Source organism: Clytia hemisphaerica, unplaced genomic scaffold (genome assembly GCF_902728285.1).
Source record: "Clytia hemisphaerica strain Z4C2 unplaced genomic scaffold, Clytia hemisphaerica genome assembly, whole genome shotgun sequence".
NCBI classification, from domain to species: domain Eukaryota; kingdom Metazoa; phylum Cnidaria; class Hydrozoa; order Leptothecata; family Clytiidae; genus Clytia; species Clytia hemisphaerica.
The window spans coordinates 68,704-93,347 of record NW_027104312.1 but is presented as its reverse complement, the minus strand read 5'-3'; the positions used below and the strand labels follow the sequence as shown (position 1 = coordinate 93,347).

The 24,644-nt window shown below is 34.6% G+C and overlaps 1 protein-coding gene across 1 annotated transcript; it reads right to left on the bottom strand.

Annotated features, from left to right (window-relative positions):
• Positions 1-1,427: 1,427 nt before the first annotated feature.
• On the bottom strand, positions 1,428-21,197 carry LOC136817537 (fibroblast growth factor 13-like). The gene is made up of 4 exons (XM_067073864.1): positions 21,089-21,197; positions 7,906-8,401; positions 3,934-4,055; positions 1,428-1,535 (listed from the first exon to the last, which is right to left on the bottom strand). Exons 1-4 carry the CDS (start codon positions 21,098-21,100, stop codon positions 1,428-1,430), a joined length of 738 nt encoding a protein of 245 aa, XP_066929965.1. The 5' UTR covers positions 21,101-21,197.
• Positions 21,198-24,644: the final 3,447 nt, after the last annotated feature.

The window sequence follows — 24,644 nt, the reverse complement described above, 5'->3', positions numbered from 1 at the left end:
TTACTTAAGAATATTAAAAAAGGAAAAACTACATGTTTTCACAGCTTTTATTTTAAGGCTGAAAATTGACCTATTGAAAGGTCAATGCAAAAAAGGCCAAAAAGGGAATTGCCGTCTGCTTAAAAATCGCTAGCGAAAAAGTTTCATGCGAGAATGGGAGAGTTCCGATTTAAGCGTATTATTAGAACGGCTTTCATCCAAGATCCTGGATGATTGCCATGGTTACTTTTGTTCTGTCTGAGTGCGCATTGAATGAAATCGGGATTTGTCTTCACAGCATGATTTGTAATGTTTATACGCTGTGATAGTCACGGTACAAAAATCTACTGGAAATTCTCAATATAAGTATCTCCAAATTATGAAATTTTAGGTTATTTTCTCGAATGGGATAAATTTTTCAGGTCAATCAGTTTGTGGTGTTTTGATCTCTCTGAAACCAATTTTAAAGGATAAGGACATATATGGTATGAAAGAAAAAGAAGAGTCTCAAATTATGTGCTTTTTATGTTTGTAAATATTAAATTAGAACTTCTTTTTTAAAAGTTTAGGAGCAAAAATAATATCAAATAATGTAATATTTAAATAAATATCTGACATTGTACACATATATTTCTTTTAACTTATTAAAACTACTTTGCTTTTATCTCTCTCTTCTTTTTTAAAACATATATATATTAATTAAAAAAAAATGTACGTCTAATGGATATAAAATCCCTAACTAGAAACCAGTCCTTTTTCTATATAGCACAACGCAATATTGTTAATTTCCTTTCAAAAAATATTGAAAATAAATTTTCTCACCTAGGATTGTAAGCCTTGGTTTCCAATTTTATTTTCAATTAAGAAATTCACGCGAAGTAAATAAAATTTAAACGACCATAACTGAAAACTTAAACTGAAATTTCAAAAATTCAGAAATCATTATTAAAACTTTCATTAGGCCATGACGTATACAAGTATAAACCCACGTGTAGTGCTAAAACTTTATTGCAAAAATCTGGGTCATGTGCCACATTTGATTCTGTGGTCAATCGTTCTAAAATCTTCTATTTGATCATTTGGTGTGTATCACACATCCGGATTATCGCTTCTGTTCAGAACACAATTTTAAACAAAGAAAAACAGACCATTAGTCTTTTTATCATAGCCTCTGCAACAAAAGAGTCTGTTCAATCATGGATTGGCTGCCAAGAGAATGTCATCATCTCATTAGATTCACCCAATTCACTGCTAAACGGTTTGTCATGCTTAAACTAACACAAAGCCACGCATCCAGCAACTACTTTGTTGATTTCTTTTGTTGATCTTTCAGACGCATTTCTTCAACGAAATTATCCTTAATTTCATAAGGTAATGGTAAAAATTGAGCTGCATATTGTCCTGGACTAGCTTTCCATGGTTGTTTTAGTTGCGCGTCTTTGTTATCCCTACAAGCATATCAAACCTTCTCTTCGAAATATTAATGATGCGATAGTGTCCCATCTATTTTCTTCTTCTGTTAAACGGAATAAGCTGTCGAAAAAATGTGGATCAGCCTGAAGGAAAAAAAAAATGGAGGAAAAAAATTAATTTCGATAGATTTTGCATATGAGTAAAGGGTTTCAAACTGACTTTTTGGAGAACACTTATAATATACTGTTGACTTATGCATGATTGTTTATTAGGTGAGAAACTTCAAAATTGAGTGGTATTCTAATACAATCTTTATAGAGCCTATAAGGTTATATAGCCAGCCATTCTATAATTTTGAGGATAAAAAAGAGTCCTTTCTACTCATTTTAGATCCAGAAAGGTTACTAACAGATTAATCGAGTTTCCCCAAAGGCAATGTTGAATTTTTCCTTCTTTAATGAAAGGCTATCCTGGAGGCAGAGAAATTATTTTGATCATCGTTAACTTAATTGGGAGGGGAAACTCCTACCACCCTCAATCGATAATCGCATAAATCCTTGGGACAAAGAACAATAGAAGATCATTAACCAATCGATTATCCCTTCATTATTTGCATTCTATACAATCACTAATTAATCTAATAATCCATAACACATAATGATCAAATAGATGCAATTGACTACGTAATTAAGACTAAGTAGTATTGATCTAACCCAGTTCCGGGTTACAAGGTATGAATTATTGTCTTGACCCAGTTGGTGGTCATGTAGTGTTTCATGCTGGTTAAGTCTTTTATGATAAACCTGTGGGAATATTCAAATCCTCTGTGACAGAAACAGGATACAACCTAGACACTTCATAAATTAATGCCATTTTAAACTTGTCCAATAGCTAGTAACCTTACTAGCTACTTTTGAATTACACGTTTTTTTATAAGAACATCCAAAATAAGAGACTTTTGGACTAACTCTAAAAATGATTCTTTTTTTTGCATTTACTGTAGCTGTTATAGATAATCTATTGTTTTGTTTCATAGTTTCACAGTTATGACCTTGTAGCCTCGTTTTGAGACTAAAGGATATCATAATTGTACTGACAGAGTAATCTAGAAATATAGTTATCCTGTTTTTAACATAATACTTATACAACCTCTATATTCAGTTTCATCCTGCATTTCACATAACAGAGGTCCGGAAACGAGTGTTATGGAATGTGGATATCTTTTGGCCCACTACTGGTTCCTCTTTCCCAATGTCTAGAGAAATATTTTTTTCTTTATAGATCGTCAGGAAAAGGCAGGAAATCTAAAATATCCTAAATTAAGATTATTTCAATTAAAGCTATGTTCTAATTGTAATGAAATATGACTTCAAATGATGCTAGTATCATAATATGTATATTTTTAGTAGCTTTCCTAGACACGTACTCAAAAATTCGAAATATGGCTGCATGAATTTTGATTTGCTAATTGAAAGAAAGACTATCCAATTTTGTAGTCTTTGTTTTCGTATTGATATGTTGTCGAACTTTTTGTGACACGACTATCCATCACGCATCAGTCAAAATGTTATAAAATAGTGAATTCCTTTTTCGAATCCTTGTCACTGACGTATCTTTTGTCTGCCATTTCCATCCTGAAATTCCTTTGTTTCTTCTTCACTTTTCACTTTCATCTTTTTTGAAGTGTTCAAAAATAGTGCTATGACCTTTCTTTTGAAAATAAATGATTTCATTATCATTGTAACCTCTTTTGTTCTGCAAATGAAAGTTTATTGACAGTACTATGGTATATACAGGTGCATTGATTTAGTGAAGCCGAAAAAAATAGTACTTGATGACCTCGACGACCTTGATGAAGAAGTGGGGCTTAAGAAGCCCTCATGGCTGAGCAAACAAGCAAAAGGGTCTTGATATAGTTAACGTATCATTTTTCATAACAGTGCACAGTTCATACTTTCTTTCACCACTATGGACATTCATTTTCGATTCATAGTTTTAGCTTTTCTTTGACTTTTGAGTAATGCTTTCCTGATCTACAAAGTCGTACTGTCGTCTTAAAAAATAGCACATCTCATTATTTCTATAGTTTGTGCTCATCAGCTTTTGCTGACGTTTTTCCTGATTCTATTTGAAATGAATGGATGTTTTGGCGAACTTAGCTGATCTCTGTTAAGGAAAAAGTTCAACTGCTAAGTCATACTTCGAGACGGGACTTTATTCTTTTAAATCGCTATGCAATGCGGACGGAACTGCTTTCAAAATTAAACCCTTCTTAATCACATTTTTTTTATTCTACTACAGTTTTTAGAATAGTTTGAATATCTGCAAAATATTTCCATTGCAAATAAGATTCCTTTATGATTTCCGAATGAAAATATGAATATTGTGGCTGAGGTTGAAATATATTTTCCAGCGGCCTTACTTGGAAAATTATTGTTTAGAAACTCGATTAATCTGGTAAAATCAAGGAATTAGGGAGTAAAAGAATTTAAAAGAAATAAGAGAAAGTAATAAATGAAAGAAATAAAAAAGGTTCAAGACCTGGCAAAAATATCTTACTTCGCCTGCTGGCACACCCTTCTGATTCATCGTTAGATATTTGTTGGCGTAATAACCCTTGATACGTATGATGCTTCTACCATGTGATTCGAATAACAGGACAGCTAAAATAGAATAAAAACAAATGTTTTAACAGTGCTCTTGGTTAGACTTGCTTATGTACTATATAAAATGATCGAAGATTTATGTAAGAATTATCAATTGTTGTTTTAGCTATCATTTGAACATATTCATGTAGCTATTCGAAAACACAAACTTTTCTTTTAGTGAAATCGACATTATCCCCTTCGCATTTCTCACTCATTTATGTTGATTTAACTAAAGAAGATGTTAGTGTTTTGAAAAAAGAACATTAAAATGTTTCAATGAGAATGTTTCCATTGAATCACAACGGGAGGGTTTTCCCCGTTCAATTCTCGTTCAATATTTTATTGAACGTGCTAGACAACAAAAATGACGCGTTTTAACATACGGTAGTATCGCCTACTCGTTACTTTTTTGTATCAAATCGCAAGGTTTTTAATACTAGAAGCTTATGATTATTCGCATGCAATTGGTAGATCCTCGACAGACTTAACAGATTGAGGACGTCAAGTCTTTAAAAATAATATCTTTACTAATGAGAAGAAAGAAGCTTTGCAGGAAAATTACTTTTGAACAACTTTCAATACACCTTTTCGACCGTAGTTACGCGGTCAGGCACGTGTCACTTTATTATTTAATTTACCACCCTAAAATCGATCCAATCCTTTTTTTTACACTTTTTTCTATTGTCTTTAGGGGCAAAAAAAGACTGGGACGGTTTTAGGGTGGTAAAACGGACAAATAAATGCCCGCGCGGCAATTGGCAGCTACGGTGGAAAAGGTGCATTTCCCCATGCATCCTAATGACCAAGTGTCTGGTGTTTTGTATAATGATATTTGATTTTCATATTTTACAAAAGTATTCGAGTGATGAAAACTTATGTCTGAATATCAGGAACAAAAAATATTCCCGTAGATATTAGCTCTGGGTAAACCGGTAATGGATATTTTCTATATAATAATGGAAACTTCGTATTCTTTTTTTTTCTTTCTATAGAATTTGACTATCACAGAAGTCATATATCTGTCATTTAAGTTGAAATTCCTGAGATGTCATTTAACAGTCCTATATATTTCATTGTTCTAATCAACGTAACTAGCTTCCTTTTCAACGCCTTCTCCACGTCGAGATTTATTCTTTCTTTCTAGACATAGCACATACTGTACGACAAGGTAGAAAAAAATTACAATGCTGAAAGCCGGAGGCTGTGACAGTCTAATAGCTTTACCATTTGCAAAACTTTTTATTCTTACATGTTGAAGGAGAAATAAAATAAAATCGAAAGGAGAAAAAAATACTCGCACAATAATTTCAACCTACAGTATTAGTATGATCACTTTCAATTTTTGGACGAAAAAATTCGAAAAAAAATTAAATAAGGATAAAAAGTTGAATAAAATTATGTGATGTGGCAATAGAGCCAATAGAAATATCTTTCTTAGAGCGAAACAATCCTTGCCTGAATTGATCTGAATACTCAAATCTCTACCAAATAAAGAAGGCAGGAATTCAGTTAAGACACATTTAAAGCAATGATAGAATAACCCATTAATCTAAAACAGCCTCTAACGGAACTAATTAACGCTTTCCTGTGACGTCGTCAAAGGATTTTTTTAATCATGTTCCTTCGCACACACAAAAAATAGAAACCTGACAAAGTCAAAGCGAGTTGTCATATAAAATACAAAAGGATTTGGCTGATACTTTTGATTTGAAAAGATTAATTGAAATCGCACGCTTTTTATTTAAAAGTCATATGCTTTACTTTGATGATTAATTATCGATTAATAATAGCTAATGAATTTTATTTTTAGATTCGGCATTATAGACAAGTGGAATTCGGAAATGACCACAAGACCTTTATTTTTCTTGAATTTCAATACAATTTTACCAATGTCGGTGCGTCTGTAAATCTTTCTGAATCTCAAGAAACGCCTTCAAATCAAATTAGCGGTTCTGATAATTTTTATAGTAAAAAAAGATTCAAAATAAGGCAGAATAATTTCTTCATTGTTGATGCCCTTAATCAATAAAATATGTAATTTTTAATGCCATTCAAAGTGCAGTACTTTCGATCCAGACCTTTTAGCTAAGACTGTCAAAATGATTCGAATAATAATCTAAACAGGTGTCTCTATTTTGGGATCTTTTCTCAAGATGAATGACCCTACCAAATGTCACCCATCCAAAGTATCAATTCAGATGTCTATTGATGGATATTAAGTGAGAATTTTTCTCTCCATTGAAAATTTAGATAGTTTAGCTAAGAAACACGCCCACTAGATTTGTTCATACAGTATTTACAAATTTACATCGAAGAGAAATCAAAAGTTTTTCAACATGTAAAATTCCACATCTACACATGAACTTTTGGCTGTCGCTACATGGATTTTCTTTCACTTCTCTCTCTGGAAAGTGTCTACCTTTCAAGCTGGGTAATGTCATTCAAAAAAGTTTAACGGTTTTTAACTTCCACGGTACATATGATATGCTTTAAGTTTTAAGGGCGATATGGACATGAACTTCATGTCTTGGATAAAAAAAGAAGATAGCTCGATACTCAAACACAAAGTATCAATATACTCTAAATTCAATAACGGTGTAATAAACTGATTCATATTTTATTACATCTTTCCGAAAAACAAAATTGTGGCCTTAGAGAAAACAGAGAATGAGTAACCCCATACAGCGGTTGAAGACAAAAACATTATGCTTAGTAAACAACCCCTTCTAATCTTTCCCATACCGCAACGTATGTAATAACTTACTGATCTAATCAATTACATTTAGTTGGCTTAGTAAAGAATGTACTTTTTACGGTCATTACATTACAACATTACTACTTCATGTGACAATAACACCAAAATCCAATCCCATCGTTAAATTAATCACAATAATGATTTAAATAGGGAGGAGGGGATGATACAATAATATATGTTTTCTCTTGTGTTGTGTGGTTAATTTATCGGATTTTGTAGTTATTGATACTGTAGTGTAACTACAGCGTCTTAGAGGAAAACAAGATTTAATTTTCTTGAGTAAAATTGATACACAACAAAATTGATACACAACATGTTTAATGACAAAACTTAAACTCTGAGGTTTGGGTATGTATTCAGATTTGAAGAATATACTGCGTCTTTTTAGCTGATTTCAGACCTTGATGATCTTTCTAGTCTTAGTGATCTGAAACACAACTCAACTCAAATCAATATCAACAGCAATATTGCCACCCGTCTAAATCCTGATCTAGTTGTTATTGTTTAATAATGATTCCTTGAGAAAAGCAGGAAAATGTTTTTTGCACAATCTACTAATCTCTATCACTAGGTATCTCTTACTCTGGTTAATCCACTTTCCCCGCTGCGGTATGTGTGTTCATTGAAAACATAAGATTTCTCTTGTTTTGTAAAAAAAAATCTTCGCTTGTTGTTTTGTCTTAACGGCGTGTAATCAATTAATTAAAATTCTTTCTCTTTTAAAGTTTAAGCTCTCAGGATCCTTAAACTACCGTTACTACCCCCGTTTCTGCGGCTGAACGGTGTCGAGTTTGTTATTATGATTGACAGTATTTTTTGGCATTGCTATAAGGAACTTTATCACTTCCCATAGTCGAGTGAGAAATCGAATAACAGTTTTGTTTTCAAAAATTGCGTAGGAATTTTTATTAGCTCTTATTTTTTCATATTCTTCCTTTATGAGAGCTTTGTATTTACGAAAAATAGGGTAAAATAAAGTAATTTAACACCCTGAAAAGTCAATATGCCAGTATGAAGTATAGTCTTATACATCAAGAAAAATAATCGCGGCAAAAATTCAAAGTACTTCAAACTGTACAGAATCTAAAGAAAGGATTTGAGTACACTTACTGTAAGGGTCCTCTTTGTTTCTCGTACCGTCGACCTTCCCATCGGCATTCAGTCGCAAGCAAAATCCTAACTTGTTGCAATACTTATATACTCTTTGGTTCGTCTTGAACTCGCTTATGTAAGCAGCATCCGTGTTAACTTTTGCTCCGCGTTTCTGCCTCTTTCGTCGACTGCGTCGTTTCATTTTCTTGAAATTGTTCGATCCATTACGTGAAAACCAGGTCGGTTCCCGTGAATGGGATGGTTCCCCTACGCTACTGCTTCCAGCACCAAGTGACGTGGTTCTCACACTCAATGAAGTCCGTTCTACAGCTTCAATCTCTTTTTCAGGATTTCTGTTTTTATCTAAAAATTCTCGAACCACGGTAATTGATAAGCGACCCTTTCTACTACCAGTACTCGTTGAACGAATGTCTCTGTGTCTTGGTAGCGCATGCGTACTATCCGTAGTTTGTGTCAATATTAAGATAAAAGATGAAATGACGATTGCCACGACCTGCCGTAAGAAATACATCATCAAAAATTCGTGTAAAATTAGTTTGGTATAAAAATTAGTTTCAAAATTGGTGATAATTCGATTGGATCACAATTTACAGCGCATGCCTTGCAACCCCGGCTATAATCGATACAATTTCAAACTCGCCAAGGAAAATCAATCAACGTCTGAAAATGATCTATTTATCGATTTTTCGTATGAGAAATTTTTCCTTCTAAAAGTGTCACTTTCTATGGTGGTGGTACAATAGTTTTGGTTGTTGTAGGGTGCGTCTAAGTTGATTTTTCTCTCTCGTTGTAGACACCCTTTTTACGCAAATTTTGTACCAGATGTTAAAATTTTACGGACTCCCTCTTTTCGACAAGTTAATTGTTTTCGCAAGTTTTTTTCTTCTTCTATCCAAGAAAAAAAATTTCTCCTTTTTTTCCTCCCGGCAACCGTAAAATTTGTACTCTCTTGTCAATTAAAAAAAACCGAATCTCCAAATCAATTATCTCAGTTTCAATTTGTTTGTGTTAGTAAAACAAATACTGATTATCCCCAATTCAAAAAAATGTATACTGCGATTTACCAAAAAAAAGTCGTGTGAGAGCTTTGCGGTAAAGTGTCTCTCTTTATTTTTTTGTTAATTGTGTCCAGCCTATGTGACTCGCTCACGGCCGTCTCGTATAATTATCTGTACAAATTTAATTAGACGCAGCGTACTTCGTTTAAATAGTAAAGCTGAAATGAATTCTATGTCGAATTGTAAATGCATTTCCCCTTAACTGTCGTTCAACAGGAACTCACCAACAATGCTTTCAAAAAAATAAAGAAAAAGTCCTGTTTCATGAGAAATCTATACAGCATCATCATCGACATGCGCGACTTTTTTATGAGCGTTTTTTTTTTGAGAAAGAGAAAAAGAGAGTTGGTTCTATTTTAAAAAAAGTATTCATGATTAGCCTATCAGATCACAACATTCTGAAATTTTTTTGTTTTACTCATTACTCTTGTCAATGATACCTTTTACCTTAATGTCATGGAAAACAATAAAACGCGCCTTCATTAAAACAATTCTAGCGCGTCATTCAAAGATCCTGATTGAGAAAATTAGACAATAGTTTTTGAAAATAAGGAAAGTAGGTTCTTTTTTATTCTTGCCATCATCATCAAAACAATAAAAGTGACGTAACGAAGTAAAAATTAACCAATAGTAAAATATTGCATAATTATTACGTTTACTACTAATTATGCGAAATTAAGGCATACGAAACTTTTAAATTTCTCACCACCTCGTTGAGTTCCTTGATACATATTGTAATGTATTAATTAATTTGTGCATGATACTTTAAAATAAGGAAACGAACAAAAAATAGGTTTTAAAAAAACTTTATTTAAACATTGTATCTTAATTTGTATATGCCCGTGATCTTTCAAAGTATCCAAAAGAGAAAGTTTGTTGAATTTCAATTCAAACATTTAATAAGGTTTTATCCGTCTACAACTATGCACTTTTAGAATATTCATTTTTAACGAAGACTGACCCTTTAGAGACCAGGAATTAGCTAAATTCAGACCACCGTGATTCTTTTTGTTAGGATTTTTAAGGTTAAATACATACTTTTTTATAAAGGAATGTTGGTTCTACAATTCATCATGGATATTCTTAACATTTTTCGGGAAAATCATCTTACAATGTTCTTACTGTATTCTTAGGTTTGTTTAATTTGCAAAACATAGGAGCGATAAATATTTTGCGACTGTGTAACTAAAGGTCATTAAGCTATCAATTAATGTCGATGAACGCTAATTTCAATTAATGATGCCAATAAGTGCTTACTGTCTACAAGAGCGAAAAATTCATTACGATTAAAAGGGCGTCTCTCTAGTCGCACAAACTATAACATTTTTGTTCAATGATTGAATTGGAAGGGATCATTTTCTAGAACTTTTTGATTTGGTCTAGCCTATATTCCGCTGCATCCCAAATTCAGCATGCAGCCAGGAACCTAGTAACCCCTTGAAAATCTTCCACCATTTTTTATTAAGGTTTTCAAGAAAGTAGTACCCTAATGGTAGCCCCATTCTGTATGAGACAATTTTAATATAATGAAATTCCCGTTTAAAATGTTTTGGTCACACCCTTTTCAATAAAATGTTTTGACCCACATTGAGTGGGATACCATTAGGGGCATTAGGGTACCACTTTCAACAAAAGTTGTGCGAGAAACTATGTAGTTTGATTCGCAAACCTCTATAGATATATCTCCTATATCTGAGAGCGTCTCTTTTGACATAAATTATAATAAATTAAAACATAAGGTTTTAAACACCTCGCCAGCAAAAAAAGGTTAATCGCCGAATTTCGGCGAAAAGCGGCATAATCTGGGAAAGAGGATCTACCGAGTATTAAGCAGCCTCTATAAGAAACTTTTTTCGCTAGAGAGGATGAGCAGAAGCCTAGAAACTATGAGACTCAACAAAACGATTGAAAGTGGCGATGGGTATGTATGCCAAATCAATTAACTTCATCATCAATTTAGGGGTATATTTCTTAAAGCTGAGACTGTCTTCAGTACATCCTGATCCAGTTAGATGAACAATAACCTATGGGCGACGTTCCGATATTATCCTTGACATGAAAATACCCTACTGATGGGAAAATCATTGATATTCAAGTCTGAATAATAAATTCAGCCCATGATGCTCATTTTTTCCCTTTTTTCTATTAGAATATTGTTCATAGTTATGGGATGTTTTGGAATGTTTTAGATTGAACAATATAGAGCTAGAGGAAAGTCGTTCTTGAGCATTGAAGGGTTGAAGACTTTTAATCTTAGAATTTAAGGCTTGACTGATGACCAGACCGATTCTATAGTCTGAGAGGAAACGAGTATTTTGAATGCACTTTAAAAATGACTTACCTCTCAATCAATGCATTATCCTATTCCACAATTCCAATCCTTAAGCTTTAAAGACTCTAAGCTAGAAATGAAACTCTTGAATGGGAAATAAAGCCACTTAGTTTCCATCTGAAACGCGTGAACCCAGTGGTTTCACACAAACGCTGGGTCGAAAGACTCAATAAAATCCATCGCCGGATTCTGAGAAATATAAAGCGGCGAAAATCTTAAGGCTTCACTTTTTCTTGTTTGAGAAACGTTGAAGTAGTTGAAGATTCCTCTCTAGCTCTTTTGATTATTTAAATTCAATGCTCTAGAACGACTAATTATCTCTGATAACACAAAATCATAATAGTAATTGCAACCCCAAACCAGGTCGACCCTAAGGCTTCTTCTATCATTTTTACTGTTTCTAATCGCTATTCTAAGTTTCCAGTATGAATTCTTATAAGTCAAATATGATGACGTAAGAGCATTATGGGAAGGGTAAGCCCACACAAGAATCTAATCACTTGTCTAATGCAGTTAATACCTTAAGTCAAAGATTACAAATGTATCATTGCGCAACCTTTGAATTTTCAATGCACTACCGTCGCTTGGGATAAGTAAAGATTTCACTACCAATTTCTAGCGGAAAAAGACCAGTACTCCGGGTAATTGAAAATGAGCTTCGGGTAGTAGACAGTTTCCTTCTACTCAACACAAGATTTTTCCGTACCAAAAAAGCTTTCTAATTTAATGACGACTAATCCGAAAAGTCTGCAGAATCTTACTCCAGAAAATAGAATCTTAACCCAAACGACTGTACAGCATAATAAATTAACTAGGTGTATGCTCATACTAAGAATACCTCACAAGAGCTCACAGCCATCCATGTCTGGGAACTACATCTGGAACTTTTACTTTTTATAAAGGGTCCAGCCCTTTTAGATTTAATCGGCGACCCATACCTGTAAGTGTAATCAATAGACCTAATGAATTAATCAAACTGAATTGAAATTTCAGGGAACAGTGGTTTGCAAGACTTCAATGTACTTTAGAAAACCTACTCACCTAACACCGCCCTCTATTCATTTGTTTTGAGTTGAAAGCTTTCTATTTGGCATAATACATGCTAAACCAGGAAACAAAACAATTTAAATTTCTCTTTTCTGAAAGGAAATACCTTTCTCGCAAAAAACTCTCTTACAATCGAAGAATAATTTTCAAATTAATACCTCCCACGACCCACCTGTTATTTTTCCTTGTAGCTCATGTCACTAAAATGACTCAACTGTTTTGGAGAAACAATGAATCCCGGAGGGTGGAGGTACTTAGGCAAAATTTGTATCAGGTATGTTTACATCTCTGTTTGTGTCTGTAAAATTCAAAATTTACTTTACAGTACTCAAAGTTTCATGTTGAATTGACTAGCAAACCTAAACCTTCACCTAAAGTAAAGTTTTTTCATTGTAAATCACGTAAAATCAGTCACAAGAACAGGGACAGGGAGAAATCTTCATCCCAAGAGGAAATTCTTCAAAATTGCACATGTGACGTGACCACTTCAGATCCATCATATGTTCTGTTCATTGTTGTGTCTACCTGTCAATCAAAAACCACAACATTCATTTTTTGAACGGGTTTTTGACATCATTATCGGGAAATCCCTGAAATGTGGTTTCTTACAATTATAAGGATGAAATGAGATACCATATTGATTCTGTACAAAATCGGATTTCCAAGACCTCTGTTCCAGCGATAAAATCGGAATATCGTGAGCAACTAATCTTATCCCCGGAAAAACATATATTCATCTGTGGTAAAATGGCTGCCATGAGAATTTTAAAGGAATTGCGAAATAATGACGATTTTTTGTTAGGGATGTTATATGATGTTATACTCTTAATTATAGATAATTACCTCTTCTTATATAGTTAGGATGGACTGTAATGTCCAGAAGAATCAATCATTTTACAGGAAAAAATAGGCTTGTTGTCCTTTTTGTGTTGAGTTTTGGTCCAAAGGGGTTTCGGTCCAAAGGGCTAGGGGCGAATCTTTAACCTTTCTCAAGCAAGAAGCCTTAAGATTTGCGCCTCAGTCGGGATGACAGATTGAATGTAGCCCTTTCTTTGCAGCATATCTGTAGAAATATTTGATTGAAAACCATGCTAGTCACGCGTTTTGGATGAGAAATTAGAAGGTTCATTTCCCATCCAAGAGAGGATTTCCAAAAAAAAAAGCTACTTAAATCAACTTTAATGTAACGAGAAAAAATATTTCATTTTGACCTTTTGCACTACAAAAACTAGATTCTGTACTATAATTTAACACAGCCTGCAAAATTCCAGATAACGTCAGGTAGGATTACGTCGGGTTAATTGCATAATTGCCCCCAGGCTAATTAATGTCAAGGATTTAGATAGATGTCAATATTGCGCCACAAACGCATCAATCAATTTCTAAGATGTTTGTTTTGCCTTTTGTGGTAAATGAGTGTGTTAGCAGTGTTTTCGAAAGATTCTTGGAAGATGACAGATTGATGGCTTATTTGCGTCAGTTTCTTCTTGATTAGCTTTGCGCAGGTGGTATTGAGGGGATTGCTCATATTTTGATTTATGAGATAGGTGTTTCACTATTTACACACGCGAGGAAACAACAGGTCTAGTGATTACTCAATGGGTGTGTTAAATCTGTGACGCTAACTTTCATAAAAAGCATATGTAGTCAAAGTTCAAATTGAAGCTTTAATCTGGGGTTGTTTTACACACGAAATAACGGAAGACTCAGGAGAGATTCACGTGTTTATGAATTGTGAACACAAAACTATGCTTTTGAGTACAGAAATGGTGGGATTAAACTTTTTTTAATAAGTTGATCGAGTAAATCTTTGAGTCGGACCATTTTACTAATTGAGTTTAAAGCCCCGAAGGGGCTGCATTTAGAGCGACGGATTGAATCGAGCCCTTTTCTGAAATCTGGCGATGAGTTTTACTTTCAATCTGGCATTTTGCTCAGCTTTGACATAAAGTATAACTTAAGTAGCCGAAAGTTCTACTCTCATTATCAAATGTTTGATTACTTTATGCAGCTTCCAATTTGATAGGACCGAATTTTTTAGTGGTTGTCAGTGCCCAGCAGGTAAACGAAGTTGTTTCTAACGTTCATTTCGCTACCCATTTGAGCAAGTTATGGACGTTTAATAGACGCTATTATGAAATTTTGTGTCAGCTAAGTAGCATAGTAGCATACACGTTTTTTTATAGAACAAACTATGTAAGAACATGAGGCTTCGATGGCAAAATTATTTTTGAATAAATTTGAAGGCTTTGGACACGCATTTTCTTGGAAAGAAATTGCATAAAATATTCAAAAAATGGTGAAAATAAGAACATTTTAAGAACATTTCTAGGTTTGAAACTTAAAAAGTTAAGAACATCCTAAGGCTTGTGAGAAAACGTGTACACTCTTGAACGAATTTATGTTTGTTGTCAGCTCTGGAGAAATCATATCCGAATGAGATTATGTTAACACATGTCACAGGATGAAACAGGATGTAGGAGGCCCGCCCTTGCAGGCGGTAGCTCGCCCACTTTCATGTTTGTGTACGTGTTTTTGGCCATGACGACTAACTAGTCAATACTTTGTTGGCAAATCACGCATTAAACTTTTCATTCTATTGTTCGTTGAAATCTGGGAGTGGAGAGTACAGCACACGCTGGAAGGATAGAATGATGACAATGTCCTGTTAGATCTTTTTAAAAGAATGGAAACTTTACTAGAATCTTCAGTAAGCGTCAAACATCACAAGAAGCTGATCATTACTGAAATTCATATAGAATGAAATTCCTTATCAAATCAAAAAAATGCAAAAAAAACAACAAAGTATTCCTTCTACAGTTAATAAATCGACATCCTACCGAAAGCACACACCTAGCCTTTAACAAACTTTGGTACTACTAAAGGAGCGACTGATAGATTGGGAAGGTATCTTAACGGATCGCGCGTACCCCGCGTATAAATTGATATTTTGGATCCATAAAAAAGGAGTGTGAATCATTGAGTTTCAAGCCGAAGGCTAGAGACGAAAACACCATTTCACATAGACTGAAATTCCTTATCAAATCAAACGAACTACGAGTCAGTTTCTACAGTTAACTCAACATTATCCTCCGACAACCGCGCCTATAAACAAACAGCAAGCCTTGAAAGATGCTTCGTTACTGCAGGAATGGTTAGTAGTTTTTACAATTTTCTTAACGGACCGCGCATAGCCCGTACATGTTGATATATTTTAGATCCATAAATCAGAATATGAATCATTGAGTTTCAAGCCAAAGACGAGAGGCGAATCCTCAACCTTTTCAAAGCAAGAAAAAGTGAAGCCTTAAAACTTGCATCACATTTCGTTTGACAGATTGAATCTAGCACTTTTCTTTGTTTCACACTTTTCAAATTCTGCAAATGTTACTTCTAATCCAACATTTCTATCCTATGAAAACAACGCGAACCACGGAACTTATGAAGAAAAAAAGTTGCTTAAAACCCTTCATAGGAGATTCAACTCTAGCCTTCGGTCATACCTTATTGGTATAAATATTTGGAATTTTTGAAACGGTTTAAAAAGGAAACTTATCAATAATCTGAAGAAGGATAATTAATTTTACGTAATCTAGTAGTGAATAATGAAATTACAGACATTAAGTCTAACTAATGACATGTCATTATCTATCCTGTTCTTTTTCCAGCTTTGGAAATCAGATAAAGGTAATTATTGTCTCGTTAAATATAAAAAGCGAGGAGTTTTTTGCTGACTACCTGGTAGCTGTATCTTTCTTTGCAGGAAATACTGAATACTTCCTCATTCGAGCCATTTATAAATCACAACTTCTGTATTATATTGGCATTTCTTAAAAGTCAGATTTGACTTTTGATATTTTTTACTTCAAATCATAGAGGCATATATCATCAAAATATCACATTCTCGCTACTAAGACGACAGTGCTGTCAATTAAGGGTTTCTAATAAAAGAGGCATATCAAGAAAGAATGTTTGTTCATTAGCATGTCGCTGTCTATCATGCTGTATGCTGTATGTCTTTTGAAGAAGCAGCGCTTTGTCAATTCAAGTTCATTTCGGAAGAAACGGCACCTTTTAGTATGAAGTGTACGCATTGCGAACACATTCGACTATTGCTATGTTGCTCGGCCTTCACGCCACTTCGGCTTCTTGTTTAAATTGGAAAATAACTTTGCCCACTTTCTATCAGCCAGATTCCACCAAAAACGAAGATGAAAATGTTTTAATTCGACCCCAAAAAAATTCCTATCAATCATAACCAATCAAAGCAATAGAAATTGATTGTTATTCAATAGAAAAGCACCTCCAGATATCTCACCGACGAAATTGGCAACATTTACCTAAAGACATTCTAAAGATAGATCGTTATTGAGTTTAGTTGCCATGGTGTAGTGTCTGAAAATGTCGTTAAAAAGACGTTATATTTTTGTATTTCTAGACGTTATTTATCATTATAAAGGTTCCTTCTTCAGCCTCGTCAAATACAGTTCACGTGATTCAGAGGATGCTATATTTCTTATTTTGTGTAATGTTGTATTTTTATATCAAGAATAAATTCTATGCAAGAGTATCCTATCGTATCCATACTTCCTAGATATCGAGAAATTCCCTCTTCTGTTTCGTAATACTGAATACAATACGTTTGTAGGTATTTCGGTATTTCTGTCGGTGTTTCGGTATTAGAAAAAAAATAGTGTCGATTCAGTAGCGCAGCCAAGGGGGGCGAAATCTATGTAAGAGAGCAGATTTTTATGTCATTATAACTATATTTTAATACCACGAAAAGATAATTACTGTGTTATAAAAATCTGCTCTCCTACACAAATTCTGCGCCCCTCTTTGCTACGCTACTGGATATTTCGGTATGCTAAACATACCAAACAGTGACAAAATAAAGACTATAAGTTTTTATCCGTCGGTGATGATGGCGGTGGTTTAAAAAAATCGACTATTATTTAAAGTGTTACACCAAGCATTATGTTGGTGAGTATCTCATCAAAGCAAAAATCAATATTTTTATTCCGTTTCTTTGTGAGTTACACTTCAGGATGAGTTTTGGAGAAAAGAAGTCTTTCAAGTATTTTGCAAATTTGAGCTTTTTGCTACTACTAGAGCTTCAAAAGTTTAAAGGGACGGCAAAAAAAATTAACGTTAAAACTATTAAAACCAGCATTCGAAAAAGTCACAAGATGTATAGAAAAAATCCATGACGGTCTGGTATAGGTTGTTAGCATTAAGTAAAATTTTCGGATTGTAGAATTAGCGTATACTTTATGTGCTAGCATAAATATACACTCGCAGTAGAAATTCTAATCTTGAGCAAAATATAGCAATTGCTTTCAAACGCGATTCTGATGATATTTACGGATGTAGAAATGTAGGGTGTCATATCAAAGTTATGAAATAAAACTGTGAATCTTGCTAAGCTGAACAGTTATAGCAAGGGAGATCACCATATGCTCAATATGAAGCTGAACATAGTTTATTATGTCTGATAGCCCCTTACTCCGCTGTTGAACATCCTGATTTTATCATTTTATGACCGGGAGGTATTCTTTTAAATATACTAAACGAACAAAAAGGTATATAACTTTCTTAAAATAAATACGCATCGGAATTTAAAAAATGCCGTTTGTGACGTCATAAAAGAGATAGCACTTCCGCATATTCCCGTTTGATTATGAATGACAGAGCATGCTATAGCATGATGCTGACTGAATTAATGCGATTGTTTGAATATGATAGCTTTAAATGTGCTTTCTCTCTTCTTAGCTATAACCTTGAGGATTTTCAATAAATCAATTTCTGATGATTTTTAGTTGTTGAAAACCCACTTATCTTCGGTTGTACTTGAAAATTAGGCCTTTAAAATCAAACAGTGAAGAGAAAATCTAGCCGAGTTCGAGTAAATTTGGGCAAAAAATCGACCCTTACAGTACATTGTCTTGAACATTTTTGTCAAATCTAAGGCAAAAAATGATCAGACTTTCAAAAATGTTAACCCCAAAAACTTCTCTCTCTTCTACACCCTTCGAATGCACTTTCTCCCATTAAGTTTCTTGGGAAAACGCAACCTTAAGTGTCGCACCTATGGTCGGTCGCTTACCTTGATTTCCCCCCACTCCGAAATACTTGCTCAATATATGAGCGGAAAACATCTAACAGCATGTTCCAGGGAAAAGTTTAGGAAGTTCTGGCACCCTTATAATAGACCAAACACCTTTTTTCCTAAAATGGGTAATCCTAAAAAGGATAATATAGGGTTTTATGAAAAATTAGATGACGATGCAACTTTTAAACTGACTTATTTTAAATCACCAGCAATCGTTTATAATTCATCGGAGATAAATGACTTCATCATCAATTAATAGAACACTTCAAAATGGATCAATACCGGTTAGCCGGATGACAAAACACAAGATCCCTTTAAAATATTGAAATCTTTAAATCAAAATTTTCCCAGACACTTTATTAACAAATAAAACTGAGAGATGTATACGCATTAATTTCATGAGCATCAAAACTGAAGTTTCCTGCTTCTAGTGTCTGGTTTTTAACATATTTCTCAATTGAGTATAGTCAGTACAGGATGTCTGTTATATGCTTTTTTGAACAAGGTATACTCGAAACGAGTAGGTAATACTAGGACACAGAAATGAAAGTATGCTTTTCTCCTACTAACGTGATTTAAAATTGATTCAATCAAGAATTTCATAATATAGCACAATATCCGGGGGTTTTAGGGTTGTTGGTGGTGGGACCTCCAAAAACCTACCCTTACAGAGACTGATTTTTTGCTGAAAAGACCCTTAGAGAGACTTTTTTGAAAATCTTTCTTCGATTTTTGAAAAATTCCCTATCCTTATAGAGACTTTTTTAGTTACAAGTTGTTCACTCTAAATCGAAAAGATTTCCTAGAAATCGTGAATTTTCCGACCCTTAGAGAGACTCTGAAAGGTGAAAAGACCGACCCTTACCGTCCGGACATACCCAGCATTCGAGTACCCCCCGGGCCTAATATAGATTTGGTTGAACCATGAAAATAATGGTTATGGTTATTATATAAAAAATTAAGGCAGCTTTTGAATTTATGAATACAAATCCTGATCCATTTTACGTTGGCTTATTAACGACCCTTGGTAATCCACCGCGGACCTAAAAATAAAGCGAGGAAAAGGACAGTCACCGTTAATGTCTGAATTTCGCAGTTCCTTTTAAACTTCCAGCTGGTGGAAAAATAAGATAATAAACGAGTGTTATAAACGACACTTAGCTCACTTTCTAACCAGCCTTAAAAGTCTTAGATAAAAATAAATTATCACATAAAATCAATGAAGTCATCATCCCCTACTTAAAAGATCACAAATCTCCAAAAGCTTTTATAACCAAAAAATGTGTCCCAACTAATAAAAAGTCATCAACCGCGAAAATTTGTCATAGTTCACATAACATCAACCCAAAGACCTGCCTACTTCACCAGAACCACTTCTCACCTTTAGTTGATTTCAGCTTTGAAAGAAATTCTTTAATATGACGATTGGTAGCAGATATAAGTAAGTCTGCGACCAGAACAGTCGGAGCGAACCGAAGGCTCCTGCTCTTTTGATAGCTATCTGCCCGAAGGTAGGAGCAACCGCTACTCTTTCTCCCTGGATTGTACCCTTGATCCTTCTCTTAATTTCTGAGTATCAATCAGAGAGGCATAAAGTTACAAGTACCATTTTGGGAATCTTTGGCATGACCCAGCTGGGGGTTGAACCCACAACCTTAAGCACAGTGACGGAAGCAGATATCCAAATTCAAAATTAAAAACAAAAATAGAAATTACCTCAAAATATAAAGTTCTTAGTAGGGGGCCAATCCTTATGATCCGTAGCATCTTTCGTGGGACTCAGCCGTATGTGATTGATTCGTAAGTATATAGGATTTTGAAACTTTTTTGAAAGGGGGCCGAAGGATTAGGCCTGGTAAAATACCTGACCCCCAAAATGGGTAAAGATTCAACATCATTGTTATTAACGGATGGAGCATGAAATCCTGAGCAAAAAAAGTATACTACAACAAGTCTAATACACAAAAAGATATGACAATTTAAAGTTCAAAATCCTCTGGAATCTGTTACGTTTTTGACAAAATTTGTCATCAATCGTACTCTAACTGACAGACTTTTGAATTTCGAAAGCCTTTATTTACTTAGTTAGGAACTTTACTCACAGGGTCAGTTTTTTTGTTCTTCATTCAAATCATAGGCAGAATCCTAAAAAAAACTAGACTGTGAAGTAGTTTACGGTCTCCAGGCTAGACGATTGGAGATTGTGATATTTACCCTAAGTGTGGCAAGAATCTTCCTGGGGGTTTGAATGAGATGTATCTGTTCTGTCGAATGGATTGCAAGACATGTGCCAAAAAATTACACTGGAGTAAAACAAAAGAAACCAAGGAATTCACCCGAGAAACAAATTTGGCATCGAGAGTATGATTTCATGCAGACGAATAGCGGAAATTGAAATGATAAAGTAAATAGAAAGACAAACAGTCGAACATCCCTGCCTCGCAGCCCCGGTGGGCCTCTTTCCCATCCCACGATCGGGATGAACATTCCAATGGAAATCCCAGTCCAACAAATCCCGTGGGATGATTTTGGAGTGCGATTTTTCCATTGAATTTCAAATGGGAATGAAATGGGCGTTCTCTGGGACTGTGACACAAGGGTGTAATTAAATATAATCAAAATAATACGCACCTTGGAATTCATATAAACGAAGAAACAAAATGTCTCAATACCATCATAAAATTCAAGACCCTAAATGTGCAAACTTCAAAACCTTCTAAATTCAACCACCAGATAGTTTCCAAAGTAAGACCAAGCTCAAAGGATAAATAGATAATAAAAACAGTTAAACCTTAAAACCTAAATAAGTATTACATCAGAAAATTTTATACGGCTTTTAGCGGTTTTTTACTTGATTTTTTTTTTCCTATCTTTTTTTTTTTGTTGCGTAAATCATTTTCCATTCATTGGGTTGAGGGCGGCTAAATGAACCAAAAGATTTTTCTTTCACGAGTTAATGGTTATATGCGGCCGATTTCTTTAAGTAAACCCTTCAGCGATATAAACCTAAACCGACTTTTTTTACTTCCAGACTAGACCATACGGTCTACTTCACATTTTTATCATTAAATACAAATCCTTTGTCTGTTACTGGATAAATCTCCGAGCAGATTATAATACTCCACACATGGCATGTATTCACTCTAAAGGTCATGGCTACGTAAGAGAATCTGCCGAGGTTGACGCACCGCTTTGATCTTAATCATCCAGATTTTGTATAAATATTAAATGAGATTCAGAGCGAGTTGAGCAAACCAATCGCATCAAAACAAGTGATACTTTTATGGACCTACCTGGTTATGCATTTAACACATATATAATTGATATCTACATAAGCGTGACCATGAAACAATCATTCAGAACACAAATAGTGACTGACCATCTATTAAAATTAGTCGTTTGTTTCTTATAAAAAAAACGTTTAGAAACCAAAATTTCATGCTCTTGAAATATTCTTTCATATTCAAAACTTCGTGAGCAAAAAAATCTATCTCATCAAAAAATTGAGTAATTTGGCTAAGAAAATTGACGTATGCTTATTAATAGTGATTCTTATAGATAAACGTGCGTTATTTGAGCTGAAAAATTCGTTTTTTTACAAAAATCTGCTTGAGCCATCTTTTACCTACTTTCATACAAAAAATCAGAAAAAATTAATGATCCAATTTTTCACCAAGTCCAAAAAAACCGTTTTTTAGCCGTTTTTTGGCTCAAATTTGGGCAAAAATTTTTTTTTCCGAAAATCGGGCTCCGTTACATTCGAGGGTTTAAAGTTATGTACCGGGTGCGCCACAAAAAAGTTTCTCTCTTTAAAACTAATTTTCTAGAAATCTAAAGATTTTAAAAGAACCATTCCTATTTTACTGGAAAGAAGAAAGATAAACTTAAATTTTGATGCGTCATTTATCAAATTCGATTCATTAGATCAAAAGTTATGCTCAATTGAATAAAAAAGTTACTTTCTGAAAGTGCTCGAAAGTTGAAATCACCTATCAATTTTTATATAAAATGGCAATCGCAATCCTTTTACTTGATTAAAAGCATTTTTCAGTGATCAAACACATAAAATTTCGAAACTGAAAGGCCAAAAGGGTTTAAAATCTTCATTCAAAATCACTTTCATTTACTTTTACCGAATTTTCCCCGATTTGGTTTTGTGGATAATCATTTAAGGCTGGAACTACCTCGAAACCAATATTTTATGTATTTTCATGAATTTTACCAGATTTTTTCCTTTTTCGACGAATTTTCTGCCTTTTATTGAAATTCAACTTTCCTTTACACAACAAAAGGTCATTTAGACAGCTAATTATCATTTTTAATGGCTGAAACTAAGATAGTGATGTATCATGTAATTATGCTTCTGTTTAATTTGATAGGTCGATTTTTAACGTTTTTTAACAATTTCAGAAAGTAACTTTTTTATTCAATGAGCTAACTTTTGATCTATGACTCGAATTTAATAAAGACCCATCAAATTAAGTTATCTTTCTTCTTTCCAGTTAAGAGAATGTTTAAATCTTTAGATTTCTAGAAAATTAGTTTAAGAGAGAAACTTTTGTGGCGCCCCGTCCTTTTCAAAAAATACTAATGAGCCCAAAATAACGAACAACGAACGACGAACAACGAACGAACTAACGAACGAGAACGAACGAACGAACGAACGAACGAAACGAACGAACAACGAAGAAACGAACGAACTAACGAACGAACGAACGAACGAACGAACGAACGAACGAACGAAGAACGAACGAACGAACGAACGACGAACGAACGAACGAACGAACGAACGAACAACGAACGAACGAACGAACGACGAACGAACGAACGAAACGAACGAACGAACGAACGAACGAACGAACTAACGAACGAACGAACGAACGAACGACGAACGAACGAACGAACGAACGAAACGAACGACGAACGAACGAACGAACGAACAACGAACGAACGAACGAACGAACGACGAACGAACGAACGAACGACGAACGAACGACGAAGAACGAACGAACGAACGAACGAACGAACGAACGAACGAACGAACGAAACGAACGAACGAACGAACGAACGAACGAACGAACGAACGAACGAACGAACGAACGAACGACGAACAACGAACGACGAACGAACGAACGAACGAACGAAACGAACGAACTAACGAACGAACGACGAAACGAACGAAACGAACGAACGAACGAACGAACGAACGAACGAACGAACGAACGACGACGAACGAACGAACGAACGAACGAACGAACGAACGAACGAACGCGAACGAACGAACGAACGAAACGAACGAACGAACGAACGAACGAACGAACGAACGAACGAACGAACGAACGAACGAACGAACAACGAACGAACGAACGAACGAACGAACGAACAACGAACGAACGAACGAACGAACGAACGAACGAACGAACGAACGAACGAACGAACGAACGAACGAACGAACGAACGAACGAACGAACGAACGTACAACGGTTAATTTATAGGACCTCCACCGGGGTAGGTCCAAAAATAGATTTATTTGACAAGGTTGATATACTAAGTCTATATACACAAGGGGAAAAATTATAGTTCTATTGACAATTAAAAGTTAACAAGTGATACTACGACTAGCGACCACGACCAGCGACCAGATAAATTTGGGTTATCGAGTTTATCTGCTCTCTCCACCGTAGAGAATGTTTAAATCAAGTCCTCAGAATACTAAAAAGTGACCTTTGAAGAAACCAGTCATTTTCTTGACAAAATGACACTATTTGACAAAAATATTGGCAGGGTCATTAAGTATGATGCTTGTAAGCTTTGTTAAACCAAATATTTTAATTATGCTGAATGAGATGCCTTTAGTATGAATAGATAGAACAGTAGGACAAAAATTGGGAAGGCCAGTTTTGGAGATATGAATCTAATCAATTATTCTATTGTCTTTATGCTGACAAAATGATTAATTTCGACAGAAATAACAATCTGATGATGAAATACAAAGCTTCTCAAACTATTTTCAAAATATTTTGTGCCACTAATTATTGTGATGCTGATAATGCAAAAGGATAGAAATTGTTGGTAACAGACGAACGGACGGACGAACACATGTTAATTTATAGGACCTCCACCCCACAGGGGTAGGTCCAAAAAGGCGTGCAATGTACAATTGTNNNNAGCTGCGCTGGAAGGTCAG

Coding starts and splice junctions, on each gene's coding strand:
- LOC136817537 (XM_067073864.1), bottom strand. Junction 4,056..7,905: donor AAACAAAGAGGACCCTTACA/GTAAGTGTACTC, acceptor ATTCTATTTTAG/CTGTCCTGTTATTCGAATCA. Junction 1,536..3,933: donor AAGTAAGATATTTTTGCCAG/GTCTTGAACCTT, acceptor TTTTTCCTTCAG/GCTGATCCACATTTTTTCGA.